This window comes from Cygnus olor, chromosome 3 (genome assembly GCF_009769625.2).
Source record: "Cygnus olor isolate bCygOlo1 chromosome 3, bCygOlo1.pri.v2, whole genome shotgun sequence".
NCBI classification, from domain to species: Eukaryota; Metazoa; Chordata; class Aves; order Anseriformes; family Anatidae; genus Cygnus; species Cygnus olor.
The window spans coordinates 26,467,968-26,484,554 of NC_049171.1; the positions used below are offsets into that span (position 1 = coordinate 26,467,968).

Below are 16,587 nucleotides of genomic sequence, written 5' to 3' on the forward strand. Positions count from 1 at the left end.
TAAACCAGCCTTCCCCTAAAATTCCCAGGTACGGCATTTTCTGGTATATCGACAGCCAGATCTAGATTATTTGGTCTGGCATATTGGCCAAATTTTAAGTGATTTTTCTGATATTATCAAACATTTTGCATTTCTAGGGATTCTGTTACTACAGCATCTACCTAGCTCTTCTGTAGCACTCCTATTTGAAACCACATCCTTGTCAAAAAAAAGCCACTATTATTAATCCTTTCAAAAGGATCCCTGAATGGCAAAAATATTTCACTGACAAAAAAGTAGCCAAATTACTCTTTATGCCTTTCATACATGGTATATAAATGTCACAGTTTAATATGGAGAAAATAATTGTCACCACACAATAATTACAGATAATTTCATATGATCTGATATGTGCAGTTTAGTGTTTTATTAAACAAATACAGTAGCTAACCAAAATCTGACTGCAGATAATTGGAAATTACATTAAAGTCTATGTTCCTATGGCAATTATTGGTCATTTGAAATAATATATGCCCTAAATCATAATGCAGAAAATGATCTTCCTGCGAAATAAGAAATACAATAGAAATAAAGTTAAGGGACATGTTTATTTCAGAGCTTTCTGCAAGCAAAATTGCTTTGATACAAAATGAGTTCAATGATACAGTGCTACCATCCACTCAAGCAAAAGAAAACCTCACATTTACATGAATGCACTTTATATTGATATTCTCACAGAATAACAGTTCGAATATCCAGAATGTGTCTGGCCTCGTTGAAAGCAATGGCACAGAGATGCTGCAAGGTATTGGAGTATCATATCACTGGCGAGTGCTTAATTAACTCTGTGAGTTCTCTGAGAGATGCTGTATAAATAAGGGTACTGTGACTGTGGTTTTGTATTCCTTAGTAGTTTGGACATACATCCTTTAGTGTTTGTTTCGTTAGCTCAAAATGTGTAATTGTGTCTTTTGGCTTTTTAGTTATTCTTTTTTTTTTTTTCTTTTTTAAAGAAAAATCTTGAGGTATCCTTTACTGTTAACTAATGACATAGTGATAGGCCTATTTTATTCAGGTTGCAGAGACTTACACTGTACATTCAGTACACTGTACATTCGGTAATTATTTTTAGTGTACTTTCTACACATTACTGTGTACAACTGTTAGTTTACATTAGAACTCTTCCCCCTTCTCACAGGATATGGGATAAACAAAAACAAATCTGACAAAAATTATACACAAAATAAGAAGACAAATACACAAATAAGGCCATCTGCAGAATTAAAAATCCACCTCTTGCAATATTTCACAATAATTTCTACATAATATTTTACATCTTACGAACTTAAATACTTAATGCAAAAGAAAAAAAAAAACTTTACGTAGCCAATCTTATTATCTCTTCAAGGACTTGTCCAATTTGCTGGCTAGTGGCCTTCTCTGGGGAGTTGGAATTTTGGAAGGCTTGGCTGATCCTGGCCGAGAACCTGCTCGGGGTGTCGGTCTGCTTGTAGGTGGAACAGTCTCTGACATATCTGAGCATACAGACTGGATTTCTGAAATATCAAAGTCAGATGCATCACTGCCTCGGCGGCTACTTGACCTGCTGCCAGCCTTGCTTCCTGCTCGGCTCCCAGGTCTGCTTGGAGTTCTTCTGGTTTCTAGAAAGAGAAAAGATACCCAGCAGCATTAGGCATAAGGATGCAAAAGGTATGCAGGCCTTTCCTAGGTCTTTGGCAATCCCAGACAACTCTCATTGCACAAACTAAACTTCAGACCCCTGTCAGATAAGCTAGACAACAATCGAAATTCCTCTTGGTATTAATAAACAGCATAAAATAGTACCTCCCACTATATCTCCCCCTAAAAAGAAATAAAAGTGTTCACTAAACAGCTAGGTCCTTTCTTCCTTATGTCATTTTCTCAACAAACTCCAAGAATTAAATATCTTCTGTGAACTCCACGAGTTCAGTATCTGGCATCTTCACGTATTCAGGTTTTCTGAATACATAACTTGGAGATGCAGAAGACAACCCCAGTTTCTAAATGTGTGCTTCCTTCCCCCCCCCCCCTTTTTTTTTTTTCTCCATCAAAACCATAAAGTTCAAAGCTGCAAGTAAACAAGGGAAGAGTTTACATGTACACATTCTCCCAAACAAAGGACTGAGTAAATGAGCTCTCAGCAAGCCTGCTAAAGTGAAAGCTTGCCCAGGCAATGTGCTATGAAGAAAAAACCACAACAAAGAATCTTAAACAGAAAAACATTAATGTGGTTTTCCATAATTTTCCAATTCTTATTGGATCTTTTTTGATCTTGACAAATCTGGATCCCTGTATGTGCAAAGAACACCAAGTTGAAACTGAAATCTTAGGTGGCTCATTTTTTCCAATCACCCATAACTTAAAAGACCTGTACTATTTGAACAGGATTTTCCAGTACTGCTCGGTCAGCTCTGAGGAGCTGAAGACCTGAGGGAAAGCCAGTGGTGCTATCTTCTGCTCTAAACACCCAACCCTCCCCCTCACACAGAGCTGCTCTGAGGATCCTGGAAGAACACAGCGTCACCACTTTCTATTTTTATGTGCTGTTTTAAAAATGTCTATGGGATATTCCATTAATAAGGTCATATACAGCTGCTCGCTGCCGTTCTTCTTTCAAAAGAAATGGACAAGTCATGATGAAATGACCCCTTTGCTCTATCACAGTTGAGCATAACTTGGATACTGTGCAGTGAACCTTTTCTTTTTAAGCAATACTGCTTCCCTACTTCCTCAGACACACTGAGAGAGCATTGTCAAGAAGCTTTCAGTCACGAATTGTGACGATTACACGAGCCCTGTAAATCCAGGGCTGAATGTACCTGCTGTGCAACCATGTGAGTGGAGGACAATTATCCTGATTACCTGCATCCTTGGCAATACTTATGTGGAGACAGCAGGACTCATCACTCCTTCCCACTCACCTTCCTCACATCCTAACATGACTCATAAGTATTCAGGTAGAAACCAAAGCACGTGATAGATCAAGCTCTAAGGCTGAGACACTCACCTGCAAACTGAGCTCTAACTCTGGTAGCTGCAGTGGACAGGATGCCACTGTCTTCTCCAGAGTGGAAACTCTTCCCTGATAGGTATCCTGGCAGTCTGAGTTTACTTCCTTGAATGGGTGTTCCCTATTGGGGAAAAAAGAAAAAAAAAAGAAAGAAAAAGGTTGTTTCAATTGTCACGATTGAAGATAAGGTCTGGTATCAGGTACGTAGCTTGGAATGTAATCATCTTAACATTCACTGTGAATCTGAAATACTGGTTTGGGTCAGTACGAGCATTATTCATGACGTAAAGTTTTGAACATTCCTTTAGCAGTTAGTTTTTGAAATAGTCTAAACATAAAAAAAGAACACTAACAAGCTGCTTGACAGTAACTTTTTTGTCTTTTCTCTGTGTATTTCAATGCATATATAGAAAGAAAAATACTACCCTCTTACAGTTAGTCAAACACATAAGATTAGTTGATGGTATGTGACTTCAATTAACGAAGACAAGTCGCTGAAGCTTTATGTCTACATTGCTTGACTTTCCACCATTCTGACTCTTGCTATAGGTGGTGAATGCATGTTTCAACTTCATAAATACTTGATGGCAAAACAAAACTACCTGATTTCAAAAATTTTTGCCGCAATACAGAAGAAAATATAAGACTAATTCAAGAAGTCCCTGTTGTCAATACATTGCCTGAAATATCTGTACTCCACAGCTTAACCTTGCCTTTCTCATTTCTGAAATAAAGTGAACCTTGATTTACAACCAGCCCCAAACAAGAAGATTTTTCAGTGCCACAAGAATTAAATCCTCAACTCTTAGATCTCCAAATGCACAAAACATACTCGATAGGAGGTGGAAGAAAACCACAGTATTCATATTAATTTAATCAACAGTAAGTATCTGAAATGAAGACACAGTGCAGTGACAAATCTGGCCCTTCAGGTGGCCCAGATCCCAGGACGTGTGCTCTGTGCCTTTGATCCCCAGACAAAGGTGGGGTACTGAAAACCAGGCCCCAGCAGAGTGAGCTGGGAGCTGCCTCGGGCTAAGCACCGAGAGGGGCCCAGCAGGGGCTGCCTGGCAGCTGCTTCTGGCCCTCTGCCAGCGAGGACCACTTCTGGCATGTCTGAAAAGAAAGAGCATATGGATACTACGGAGCAGACCATCTGCTGGCTCCGGCAGCGATGGTCACAATATTAAACTCTCTTTAAAGCCAAGTATAAATGCTTAGCAGGCTGCAAGTGTCCATCCAGCCACACCTTGGAAACCTCTGCTGTACGGAGATTACTGGGGATGATTAACAGAAAGGGAAATCTCATTACCCTGCTGAAGCTGCTGCACTAGGAAAGGCCTTGGGATAGAATCTCTGAGGCAAGAACAAAAAGAGATCAACCTTGTTCTTCAGCTTAGCCCTAAGCCCAAAGCCAATCTACGTGTAAAGCACACAACTGCTCAGAAAACTGAAAACACACAACTGGTCAGAGAACATTGCAGAATGCCTCAGAAATTCTCTACAACCTACCCCAACCCCACCCATTCCATCTATAATCTTAAACCACAGTGTTTTACATAAATGAAACTGACTGAAACTACTGACAGTTAAAAGAGCACGTGAGAAATATGGTGCTCCCATTTGAAATCAGTGCCATCTGCTTTCGCTTCATGCTAATTCAAAGAATACAAGACACTTTTCCATGTCTGTGAACACTGAATATTTCTCACAAATCTTTGAAGTACCATCAATTAATCTTATAATTTAGTTACCAGCTAAGAGATGAAAATACAAGAATCTATTAGAAGCTGATAATTTTGTGCTATTGTTAATCATTCTAAGCAGCAGTCTTGTGCACTCGAAGTGATGTATACATCCAGACGCCTGCAGTGTGCACAAATAATGTGCCCAGTCACACAGGAGGAAGTGAAAAGTTCATTACGCATCTTTGAGCAAAGCCACGCACAGGTCATGTAAACTTAGCACTGGAAGGTGTCAAACGAGTAGCAACAGACATCAAAGTGCAGACTTGTGAAAAGCAGATACAGCAGAAGTGAGGGCAGTGCAAGCTTCTCCACATTAAGCCCTCTATCTAAACCAGGGCAAGAATAACTCCTACAAGTGAAAAGTCAGTTTGCAGCCTGCTCCAGCTGCAGCCTTTTCACTGGCTGTAATGACACGAGAGAAGACACTGGCTCCAAGCCCATTCAAATTTTTGGTCATTCAGCTTGACTGCCAGCACAACCCTAATTGCTATACTAGCAGTCTCTGTGTAAGTCATGGGCTGGAAATAAGACCAAAGCTCATTTCCTGTAAGTCATCAAATAGCTATCTCATTAGAGCAACGACTGGTCGTTGCCCCCCTAAACAAAACTTTCAGCTATTGGAAAGATTTATATATTGCCGTCAGTCTTTTGTGCAGTCTTGTTCAGAGAGATTGGGTAGTTCTCTAGTGGTTTTTGCATGGGAGATAATTTATTAATCTAATTCCTGAAGTTCATGAATATTACAGTACATTACACACTCAAAGTAAACAATTTAAGGAAAGACAACCTGTGAAGTATATGAACAGCTATATAAAAGAAAGGGAAACCACATAGACTCATCCAGTTTATTGCATACTGTTACAATTTATTAATCATTTGCACTTTAAAAATAAATTAATTGAGGATGATTTTCTTCTAGAATTCAAAAAGTAACAGAGAACAACAAAAAAAGGAAATAATTTGCAAAGATCTAAAATAAAAATGCATTAATATGCAAGGGATGTTGCAGCACTAAAGCACTGAAACTAGTGGTTGTTAGTGAAGTGACAGTTTTAGTGAAAGATCATTAGACTAGAATCTCTGTCCTTACTGTACCTCTGCAGATGACCCTTGATAGTCTGAGGATTCTGCTGGCTTAGAAGGAGTTGACGTTTTGCTGTTTGTCAACCATGGCTTACCATAGTTGCGTGTTAAATGATGGGGTGTCTGTATGAAACAATGGTAAATCAAAATATGAAGGACAGTAGATGGAAAACAATGTCATGGAGAAGGATACCCAGGCTTTCACAAGCAGATCAAATTTCATAGTAGAAATACAAACTAAGCAGAAAGTGTTGATGAGAAATGTTCCGAAATGAAGAGATGGCAGAGCTTATTTTTTGTATGAAATAATTTTTTTTTTTCTCTTTCAGACTTTATTCCAAAATTTCCAGGTAGCTCATGCAGCACCTTAAATGTAAAGAAACCTTCTGTTCCCGTGTTGCAAACAAACAATAGAGGAAGAAGACTGAAAAGTCTTCTCAGATCCTCCCAGAATATGAAATAAAATTGAGATACTTCTTCCCTATCACCCAGGGAAAGTACCAATATTGTTGGACGATGAAAAATCTATACCCCATTTGTTAGCCCATGCATTTTTGTATGTTTCTTCTTACCTTCGGTGTACTTGTAGCAACTGCTTGTGGGACAGCTGCCTGGCCAGCCTGACTCGACAGAGAAGTAGATCTGTTGGGAGAAGCTCCCCTTGAAGAGGGTCGTGATCGACGGCCTCGTGGTCGGAAAGCTGCCATGCTCTGACTGGCACCGTCTGCCAAAATGAACTTCTCACGCAGCTCCACGTTTGTCCTCCCTTTAGCTGCAGCAAAGAAAGATGTCGATTTAGTCAGATATGAAAACCAGTCGCAAGGTTGCTGATTGTCATGTTTGCCATGCCAATTCCAACACATTTTTACAATAAATAAAATGCATTACTACGCAATGCATTTATTTTGGACACAGAAGAGTTATGTGCAGAACTTGCTTATTCTAATACTTTATGCCAGCAGGAATGAACCACTGTCAAAGGAAGTCAGCGTGACAATGGAATGCTCAACGTGCTAAGTCACTGTTAATCAATCAGCTATCAATACAGAGACACAACCTGATGAGCAGTTTGCTAACTCTACAGCTATTCATAATAAATAATACTTGCTTGGATGGCCAGGAGAAATCGCTAAATTCAAATTACAGGAAAGCAGCAAATATATTTATTTAAAACTATGAAATTATGTAGTTTGGCAACATGCAATGATGAACACAAAATCCAAACTATGAGGTAATTAATTGGTGGCTAAGCACTCACACACACTCACACGAACAGATATGAGAGAACGTTCTGCAAGAATAGATGCAGGAAATGTTAGCATTTAACTGCGTCAATGTGAATGACAATTGGTTTTGAAACACTCTTCAAGCGTGTCAAAAAAAATTAGCTCGCAAAGCACCAGCCCATGTAGAAACACATTAAGCTAAAAATGATAGGTGAGGCTTATTGTTAAAAGTATATATATTAAAAAAGTGGGAAGGAAATGAAGAGAAAGGAGAAGAGGAGGAGACAAAGAGAGGGATTTGCCAACCTATAGTAGGCTGAGTGGTAATTGAAGAGTTTGATTCCGAACGTAACATTTTACTCCCGTGATGATGAACTAGAAAAAATGACACAGGACATGGGTCACATTAAAGAAAATCGTTAGCAGGAGAAGAAATCAAGTATAGCAGCTGCATATGCAAGAGACTCAGAGCACCAGGCCAAAGGACAGGACTCAGAGCAAAAGCTGTCTCTCTAAGTGCTCTGAGGTGAGCTCTCAACGTTCTCCTAGGGAAAAGGAAATAGTGCTTGGATAGACTCAACTGCACTCCCCAGTATACTTGTGTAACAAAGGTATTTATCTGCTGACATAAAGAAGTAATATAAGCTAAAACTCTTTTACATAACTAGATCCTATACACTTTAAGCTGTTTATGACAACAGGTCTTTGAAATGCGACTTATTTGAACACACAAGAAGCTCTTGGTGGAAATGCAGGTTTGCTAGGCCAAGTGCTGAAGGAAAAGTCTGAACCTGCACCACTAAGATCAACGTCCACTTCGCATCACTGACTTCATCTCAGTCAGGATGATGCTCCAATGTACAACTTCCAGCATCTGACTGATTTTACAGAGATCAGTATTCTTTTAGACTCACTGTGTTGACTTACACATCTGCTCATATACTTCCCGTGACATAGAGGCAAAGTACAATAGTAAATACTACAGAGGTACATAAAATACAAGGTTTGTTAAACAAGAGGGGAAGGAAGGGCCAGTGACTGAAGTACCAAAGGACTCTTTATCTGAGGATAGAGTAATAAAGAAATCCAATAAATTAACTAGATATTAATTATTGTAGCTTTCAGCATCAACCTAAGTAGGAATTACAACAGTCTACCTGTCAATAGACGTGAGAAAAATGTTTGCTATACATCAAAACTGACCAAGTTAACCCCGTCATAAAGCCTGACATTTTGAGAGACATTCATTTTCCACAGCCTTGCATTTTTGATCTAAAAAGCCATAAAGTAAGGATGGCTCTGCAGGCATAAATGACTCTGTAATAGTAGCAGATGCAGAATCAGGTGCTAAATTTCAGTTAGGCATGTGGTCTAACACTAATAAATGTAATATAACTGCTACATTTCTTTAACAAACAATATATGCAATACGTTGGTAAGCAAAATAACTATTCTTAATACTGCTGAAAAGCTCGCAGATGTCACCAGCCAGTTACAACAGCTCTTTTATGATGCTATGACCAGAAGTTTGATGGGTACCTTTTAAGCCTGTGGACAAAGGTTTCTAGGCCAGAGTGGCGTACAATATCAGCTCTCATGGCATTCTGTGGTAGCTTTTTTGTTTTTACATCCTTGTCTTAACATGGCAATTGATACAAATACAAGTTGCACACCCTCTTAGGGTCTATGTTGAGCTGTTTAGAAATCTCAGCTCCCAAACTGAATTTGTGTCAGACGGCTGGCACTTTATCAAAGTCTGCAGGACAGTTAATCTCTGTCTTCACTACTTTGCTGTTCTCCCCCTCAAACTCATCTGTGCTGTTTTCATGCTGTTACAAACACTGATTGCAATTCTACAGACCCCCTGAGAGGTAAATTGGAGTAAATGTAATGCTGCTACTTAAGAGGATAGAATTACCTAGTTACACCAAGTTAGTTCAGTCTGAATGCTGTAATTTCAATATTCTCTGCAATTTTACCATTTTGGCTATTATTTAACTTACATCTGTTCCATTACCTTCAGAAATGGCTTCTTTCTTATCTCCCCTTATTCCTCCAAGACTGGTACCAGACAGAGCCTACTTTCCCACTACAGAAGCAGGTTTTCCAACAAACTAAGACACCATTAAGTTTCTGAGTACTAGTACAACAACCCATTCGATACAATGCCCTGGAGTGTTTGGTGATAGAGCACTCCCTGCTTCCTCAGAACACAAGGTTCTCCTGATCAGAGCAACTTCTACTTGCTGTGTAGAGGGCTCAGGGCTCTGGTAAGTGGTGCTGGGGAGAACACCAACGAGAAGAGAGGGCTACAAAGGCAGAGCCTAAAAGTGTGGGTGCAGCCACAAGCCAGAGCCGTTTTTTGTTGTCGTATTCTTTTTGATTCAACTGCCTTATTTTGATTTATGGCCTTAACATTTGTCTCTTGCTGAGAAGCTTTAATTGGATGTTTCTGTGTGTTATTTCTGCCAAGTCATACAAGCAGCTTACAAGCATAAACTCTACTTGGGCTAGGCTCAATTCTTAATTACATCACTCTAACACTGGGGAACTGCACCAAAGACACCACAGTTATTCTAGACACACATCAGTGCAAGTGAAGAGATCTTAACCATGGGATTTAAAGTTTACAAAAACAGATCATTATGGGACGTTTAGTGAGATGTTGTTTACAGAACTGGCATTTTATACAATTCAATCTCCTTCTTGAGACAATGACTGGTGGCTGTTTCCGAATAATTATCTGCATGTCCATTTCAAAAGTTTTGTTACATACCCCTGCAAGGATCATTTTTCACTAAGAACTCATCAAGTGCCATCCAGCCACCTCCAACACGCACCATGACCGTACTTCTTAGGATACGAACAAGGCGTAGTTGTTGAGAGTCACCAAACTGCAAGAAAACCAAACAACAATCTCAGGATCTCAGTCGTTCAGATACAGTTCAATGCTGATAGGTTAAAAATCAGACACTTTAAAAAGTTTATTTTGATATTTGATTATTAGTAAATGCCAAAAATTCAAGGTTTATTTATGCAGATTATTAAAGCTGTTAAGGTTTCAAATCAGATGCTGCTGCGTTAATCCAAAGGAGACGGCAAGGTGGTAAGAAAAGAATCTCTGGTTTTATTTTATGCTTGATTCTCAAATGTCTGATTTCATACAGGAAGCACAATTAGTAACATATTATTTAATTGGTTACAATCTGCATTTGTGCAAATTAACGAAGACCTATTTGTGTTATTTTATTGTTAAAATCTTAAGCAAACTCTTCTGCAACAGTCTAGTTTTTAATGATATCAGCTGAAAGGAAGGCAGTATCACTTGAAATGATCAGTACATGGGCTGGGAATCCAATGCATTGTGAGCGTTGCACTGTTCCATCAATTGACTCGTTATAGGGATTTTTTCAGGTATAGCATCGACACTGCTCACCTATAGCTAGCTACACGTGAGGAAGGGAACATTAAATGAGCACTGAGTCATCTTTAGGTATCGCAACTGTCCTTGGCTATAAACTCTCACTCCTCTGTCTACACATCAAGGTTGTTCACAGTTCAGGGATGTACAAAAAGCCCATTCCATACTATCTCTTGTACTAGCTGTTTCTTCCTTTGGGCTAATGGCCAGGCCTAAGGTATGTCCTGCTCTTTAAACCCGTATACCAAACCTGTATGCAGTATCGCAGTTCAAATCTGAATCAAAGAAAGTGTCCAAAATGTTGACCCCACAATCTCACGAAAATTAACCAGAAGAATTCAGTATTTTTTAGCCAACACCACTAAAACATTTCTTTTGGTATCAGATCATCAGGCCAAGTGTAGGGCTCTCACACGCAAACATGCAGCGTTCTCACTGAAACCAACAGGAGACAACTACACGTTTTTGGGACAACCTTTGACCCTCAGAGAAGGCTGCCGCGTAGTTCAACTGTACCTACTTGCTCCAATAAGGAGACTGAAATTCTTTAAAATGTAAATCACAAAGATGTACTCTCTACTTGTTAAATGACTTTAGTTGTTTGGTACTACTTAAGCCAAGGAGAGGGAATAAGTTTAAAGGAATATTACTTTTAGGAACCAAACAAAAGCAAACTTGCTGTTTAATTCGATAACAAAAAAATTTGTTATAAATAAGAACATTCAAATGATAATTATCTGTAAAGGCTTTTTAATAATTAATTCAATATCTGCATAACAAAGAATTGTTTTAAAAATAAAGATTAAAGAAGAAATGGCATCCAAATTGATAATGTTTACTTTCATTGGCTTGTTTCTAAAGAGAGTATTTTCTAGTGGTTCTAAAAATCCTTTTTCTTTTCCATTCTCTTTTTCCCTTTTCAAATTAATTCTTCATTTAGTCCCTATCAGGCAACTGTACCAAGGGTCAGATGCCACATCCTTTGGAAATTGCCTAGGCTGTAATTAATTCAGACAGTGGGACTTCTGGAGAATACCAGAGGTGTCTCTCAAGGCATTTTTCCTAATAGTAACTCAGTCTATTTTCTTCTCAAAACAGCCTGGACACCAACTTTCCTTGAACAATATTTAGCATCATTTCACGTAACTGAAAATCAGAGGTAAAAAAACACGAGGATAAAAACTTAAAGGAAGTCAAGTTTAAGCTACAAAAACCCCTACTCTTGATAGTAGCCATATAATATCACTGCCACTAGAGAAATCTTGGCCAACTTGCGGTAGGTGCTTTTCACTGTAACACTGCTTTGCACCAGTAAGAGTTAGATGCTCTCAAAAAATGCCGTATTTTTCTCAGTTCTGAGAATACAGATGGCAGATAGAGGATTAACATAATTTCAAATAATCTTTTCAAATCAAGGCATGTTCTGTATGTGGAAAACATTTTAAAGAATTACTTAGATATATTGCTTGAGGCACGCGGTAAGACTATCCACCGCTCTTTGTGCTTTCTTCCATACTTCAACAAGCTTTGTCAATAAATAAGAATGCAACTAAGTTTTCTCAGCATCTCTAGATTTTAAATGACTAATGCTTTTAACACTAGGATATCCAGAATGGATTCCACACAGTATTGCCTTAATAAAAACATGAAGAAGAGTCTAATGAGAGCAGATACTGAGTGCCTAAGGTATTTCCATTATTACCAAGCAAAGATGATTTAACAGTTTAAGAAGCTGTGTGTCAGTATGTGCCACAGGAGTAAGCACCAGTTAGTGCTCCCCCCCACACTGTACATATAGTGCCACTGCAACCTGACTCACTGATCACTCAACTGACAAGAAGTATTCTTAAAAATAGGCCCAATCATTGTAGATTTGCTCTTTGAAAACACTTTGCAAAAGGGAATAGCCTAAACTGGAATAGCAAGCTTATTTTGCCAGTTTCCAAAATATGTATTTAATAATTCACTTGCGTTAGTTTACAATATACCAGCAATCAATTAGGTTCTTAATCAGTCTGCTTGATTGCACAGGGGTTTTATTAAAAATGAAAGCACTTTTCACCTTGAGTTGCAATAAATAACTGATATCATAGTGGCATATGTGCTTACTGTGAATGGTTTTTAATCTGATAGCCTAAAAAAACAAAACAGAGAATTTTGAGGCATTCCACTATAAAACTGGAAACTGATGAAATAATGTTATTCTAAACTTGCAGTTTAAAAGCCCAAGATTTTTAATACTTGAATTACTGGTAAGGACCATTATCTGGTTCCTTTAAAAGTAATCTCCTTAAAAAGGAAAATGGCCAAGGAAAGCAGATGGGGGGTGCTGAACAGAAGAGATCCTCTGACAAGAAATGATCCATAGCATTTAAAGAAATACCACAGCTGACCAGCAATGAAGTAGCTGAAGATGAAAGGATGAGAAGACTGACCATTGCAAGCTTAAATCACTATGCGTTAGAGGAAGTGGGGGGGGGGGAAAGAAACTTCATAACACATTCCACTGGTTTATACCTGATTTCCCAGGAAGAACTGATAAGAAATGAAAAATGGAAGAAAGACACGATTAGTTTACAGGAAATTCTCTACATGACTCTAGAACACATGCAAACGAACACATTAGACATTCTAAATAAAGTTTCTAGTTCAGAGATGAGCAGGTAGCTAGCTATCCGGAGACTGAATACTGAAGAATATTCAAGGCCTTTGTTTCCTTCCCACTGCTGTTTCTGTGGTCTTTTAAAAATCACCTGCAAGCATTTTAGTATTTCTTAGCCAAATATTGCATCTTTCATCTGAAATTGTTCTGGTTATTGAATCTAGGGGTAGCAGATCTTTCTCTACAATGTGATACTTTTTTACTGTGATCTAAAATTGTTCAGTAGATATCTAACACATTTCTTGTACTTCTTCAGACGTACAGTGTGCTCCGATAAAATGACAAGGGAGGGTAAAAGTGATCAAACACACTTTTGTTAAAGATTTTTGAAGTACAACACAATACCACAGGAAAATATCAGTCACTATTTTTATGACACTAATAGAAAACCAGCTACAGCGTAAACACTTTGGGTATCCAGACAAAAAGTTTGCACTTTCAGGAGCTGTTGTATGTATGTATATACATGTATGCAGAAATTCCCATACATTGAAAATAGTTTCTGTAGTTTCAGTGAAAAATACATATATGAAGCAGCATTTTCCGTATTTTTAGCCTATATGTTCTAATAAGAAAGAATCACATAAAATTGAGACAAACTTACAGTAAGAAAACATATAATTGTCATACAAAATTCCTTTATATGAATATAGTTTATATCCTTGCAGAACCATATTATAGGAAGAATCCTTAAGCTGAAAAAACTAAGAAGGTTCTTAGGAGACTTACCCTGTACTTGTTATCCCCAATCTGTTCCACTTGAAACCGTTTTGCACATTTACATTTAGCTACCTGCCTTGTAACCTGAAAAAGAACACCACTGGATGATTATTTTACCACTAATGTCACATTTTTAAATTATTTATATAACTGGTAAACTTCAAATTATATGGGGGGGAAGGGAAGAAATCAAATTAATTCTTAATGAATGTGACTCCATTAGAATAGACTGCAATCTATGAAAACAGAGAATGTACCTCATCTTCAATTTTGTCAGCATCTGTGAGAGGCTTGTAAGCATCCTTGTTTGGATGAAGAGCTGCTACAAACTCGTAATAGTCAATATACCCATCACCATCTCTATCAAAAATATCTGCAACAGCACTCATTTCAAGTCGGCTTGTTGGGAATTCTGTAATACAAAAACAACAACATAGATAAATTGGCTTTTCTATTCCAATAGCATGAATGGCTTTATCAAAAATGTTAACAGGTTTTCAGGTATTAGGTGACTTTCAAAAGAATAAAGGATTTTTTGCGAAAAAAGGCAGGATCTCCAATAGATTTTGGCTAAAAATGAACAGCATAGTCTGCCTTAAAGACAGAAACAGAAGAGAGTGCACAGATTAAACTACGCACTTCAACATTTTGACCTTCGAAGTGCATATAATTCCCATAGATTAACAAGATGAACTGTTAGTGAGGAAAGGTCGAGCGAGAATTTCAATGATAATTAAATTTGGGATGCAAGGCCTTCCCACTTCAGAAACATGCATAGTGTGTTGTGAAATCCTTCTTTAGATCAAGTTCACAGCAACAGATTATTAATCCATACAGAGATTCTCTATGAAATGGTCAAGAAAAATTTTAAGTTGGTAAACAGGAATTAAATCATGAGTATTTAGCAGAAACGGGAATTAAATCATGAGTATTTAGCAGAAACAAGATTGTATCAACTGAGTTAAGTAAGTAAACTGTTTAACCTCTTGGTCGTATCAGGTTTTTCCCCTCAACTTCTGGCAATCCATGCAAAACATCAAAAAGCACACATCAGGACAGTATTAGCGCATTTACCAAAGCAGGGAAAAAATGCATCTACTGCTGTATTCTCCTACCACATAACTTTAATGTGAGATGTTAAAAGCAGCCCAATTCTGAATCTTCACTGCTCAAAGCAAAAAGTCCCCATGATTTGAAGATAAAGGATAACGTTGAGTAGTAGCTCCTTATCTGTTATGAGTCAGGCATATGAACATGGCCATGGTTCATGGAAACACTAGTTTCAGAAATTACACGGTTTCCTTCCGTAATTGAAGCTATTCCATGTTGGCAAGTACTTTAATAAAAGTCATAAAATCACACGAACTGGTTTTGAAGTTATCTGTAGGTTTTATGAGGTATGTTTTACTATTCTGAATAATCAATGAAAAGTAACTATCTGTTCAAGATAGTTCAAGTAATCTGTTCAAGTAGCTAGTGCATTGTGGAAACGATTGTCAGAGTCCAATAAACCAGTAAATATTAATTAACCAATAGTATAAATGTGCCATTTGTAATCTGATTAAGAGAGAAGATTCCCTAGAACTTGAGTTTCTACAATCTAAAAATATTTTCAAGTAAAATAATTATAGTTTAAATTAATCATACCTAATGACTTCAAAAAGGAATCCTGACCTTCTGACATGATCAACCCCATAGTGTACACCATACAGACAATAAGTTTTAATTAGATGTTTCTTCTAAGTTCATCTTTAAATTAATTTCAAAACTTACTTGAAGAAAGAATTCCATCAATAAATTCCTGTCTCGTTATCTTTCCATCCTGATCTTTATCAATCCTTCTAAAGAAGTCCATCACACGAGACTTCTTATGGTTCATCCATCGCATGTACTTTTTCCTCCAAATATCAAAATCAAAGTTGGCAAATTCTCTCAGCTTCATTAAAAAAAAAAGAGAGAGAGAAAACTTCTTACAGTTGAAATCAATTAATTCAGAAAAACAAGGAGAGAGAGACCATCTGCGTTCTTTTAGTTAGTTATTTAAAACGTTAATGTAGGTCCTCAAAAATCTTACCTCCTCACATTTAAAATGAGAATGACAATCTTTAAAGCACGTGTCAATGTTTTCAGTTAGCTGTATCATGCAACAAATACGGATGGTTTAAAGTATTGCCAATTTAACCCAGGTTAAACAAAATTATACAAAGAATATGTGCATTCTGTGTAGTCCATTGCTGACCTCTTCAAGTCTGTCCAAAGCATCATTAAGTTTTCTTCTTCTTTCCAAGGCCAGAAGCCAGACTTGCTGCCATTTGCTGACTAAAAGGTTTACCCGTGGATTTTTGGTTTCAATTTGTGCCTGGGCTGCTGACGGATATATGCCTGGCGTGGGGGAACGCTTTCCTGTTGAAACACGATAAAAAGTGTAAGTCTTACCCAGTTAAAACAAAACAAACATTCACACAAAGGGTACTTGACCCTCCTAAAACCACTCCTCCTTGCCACAAATAACGAGCCCAAATCCTGATATGATTCCAGCTAATGAGGTTTTCTTTAACATTGCTGGGGAAGGACCAGGGTGGTTTAAGTATTCAGCTTTTCTCTAGCCCATAGCAACTAGTAGTTGCTGCACTACTGAAACTGCACAGACTAAATAAATTTTTTGCAAATCCTTTACAGAGATCTGCAAAGTAATC

General features: G+C 37.8%; 1 protein-coding gene across 1 annotated transcript in view; it reads right to left on the reverse strand.

The window, feature by feature from the left end:
- Positions 1 to 389: 389 nt before the first annotated feature.
- Positions 390 to 16,587, reverse strand: part of LOC121067794 (dystonin-like) — a 301,338-nt gene continuing 285,140 nt past the window's right edge. The window contains 11 exon segments of the mRNA XM_040552644.1: positions 390 to 1,640; positions 3,029 to 3,152; positions 5,875 to 5,985; positions 6,435 to 6,634; positions 7,395 to 7,463; positions 9,865 to 9,982; positions 13,027 to 13,044; positions 13,901 to 13,975; positions 14,149 to 14,303; positions 15,665 to 15,827; positions 16,131 to 16,294. Of these exon segments, the coding sequence (XP_040408578.1) occupies positions 1,375 to 1,640; positions 3,029 to 3,152; positions 5,875 to 5,985; positions 6,435 to 6,634; positions 7,395 to 7,463; positions 9,865 to 9,982; positions 13,027 to 13,044; positions 13,901 to 13,975; positions 14,149 to 14,303; positions 15,665 to 15,827; positions 16,131 to 16,294 (1,463 nt within the window). The 3' untranslated portion in view covers positions 390 to 1,374.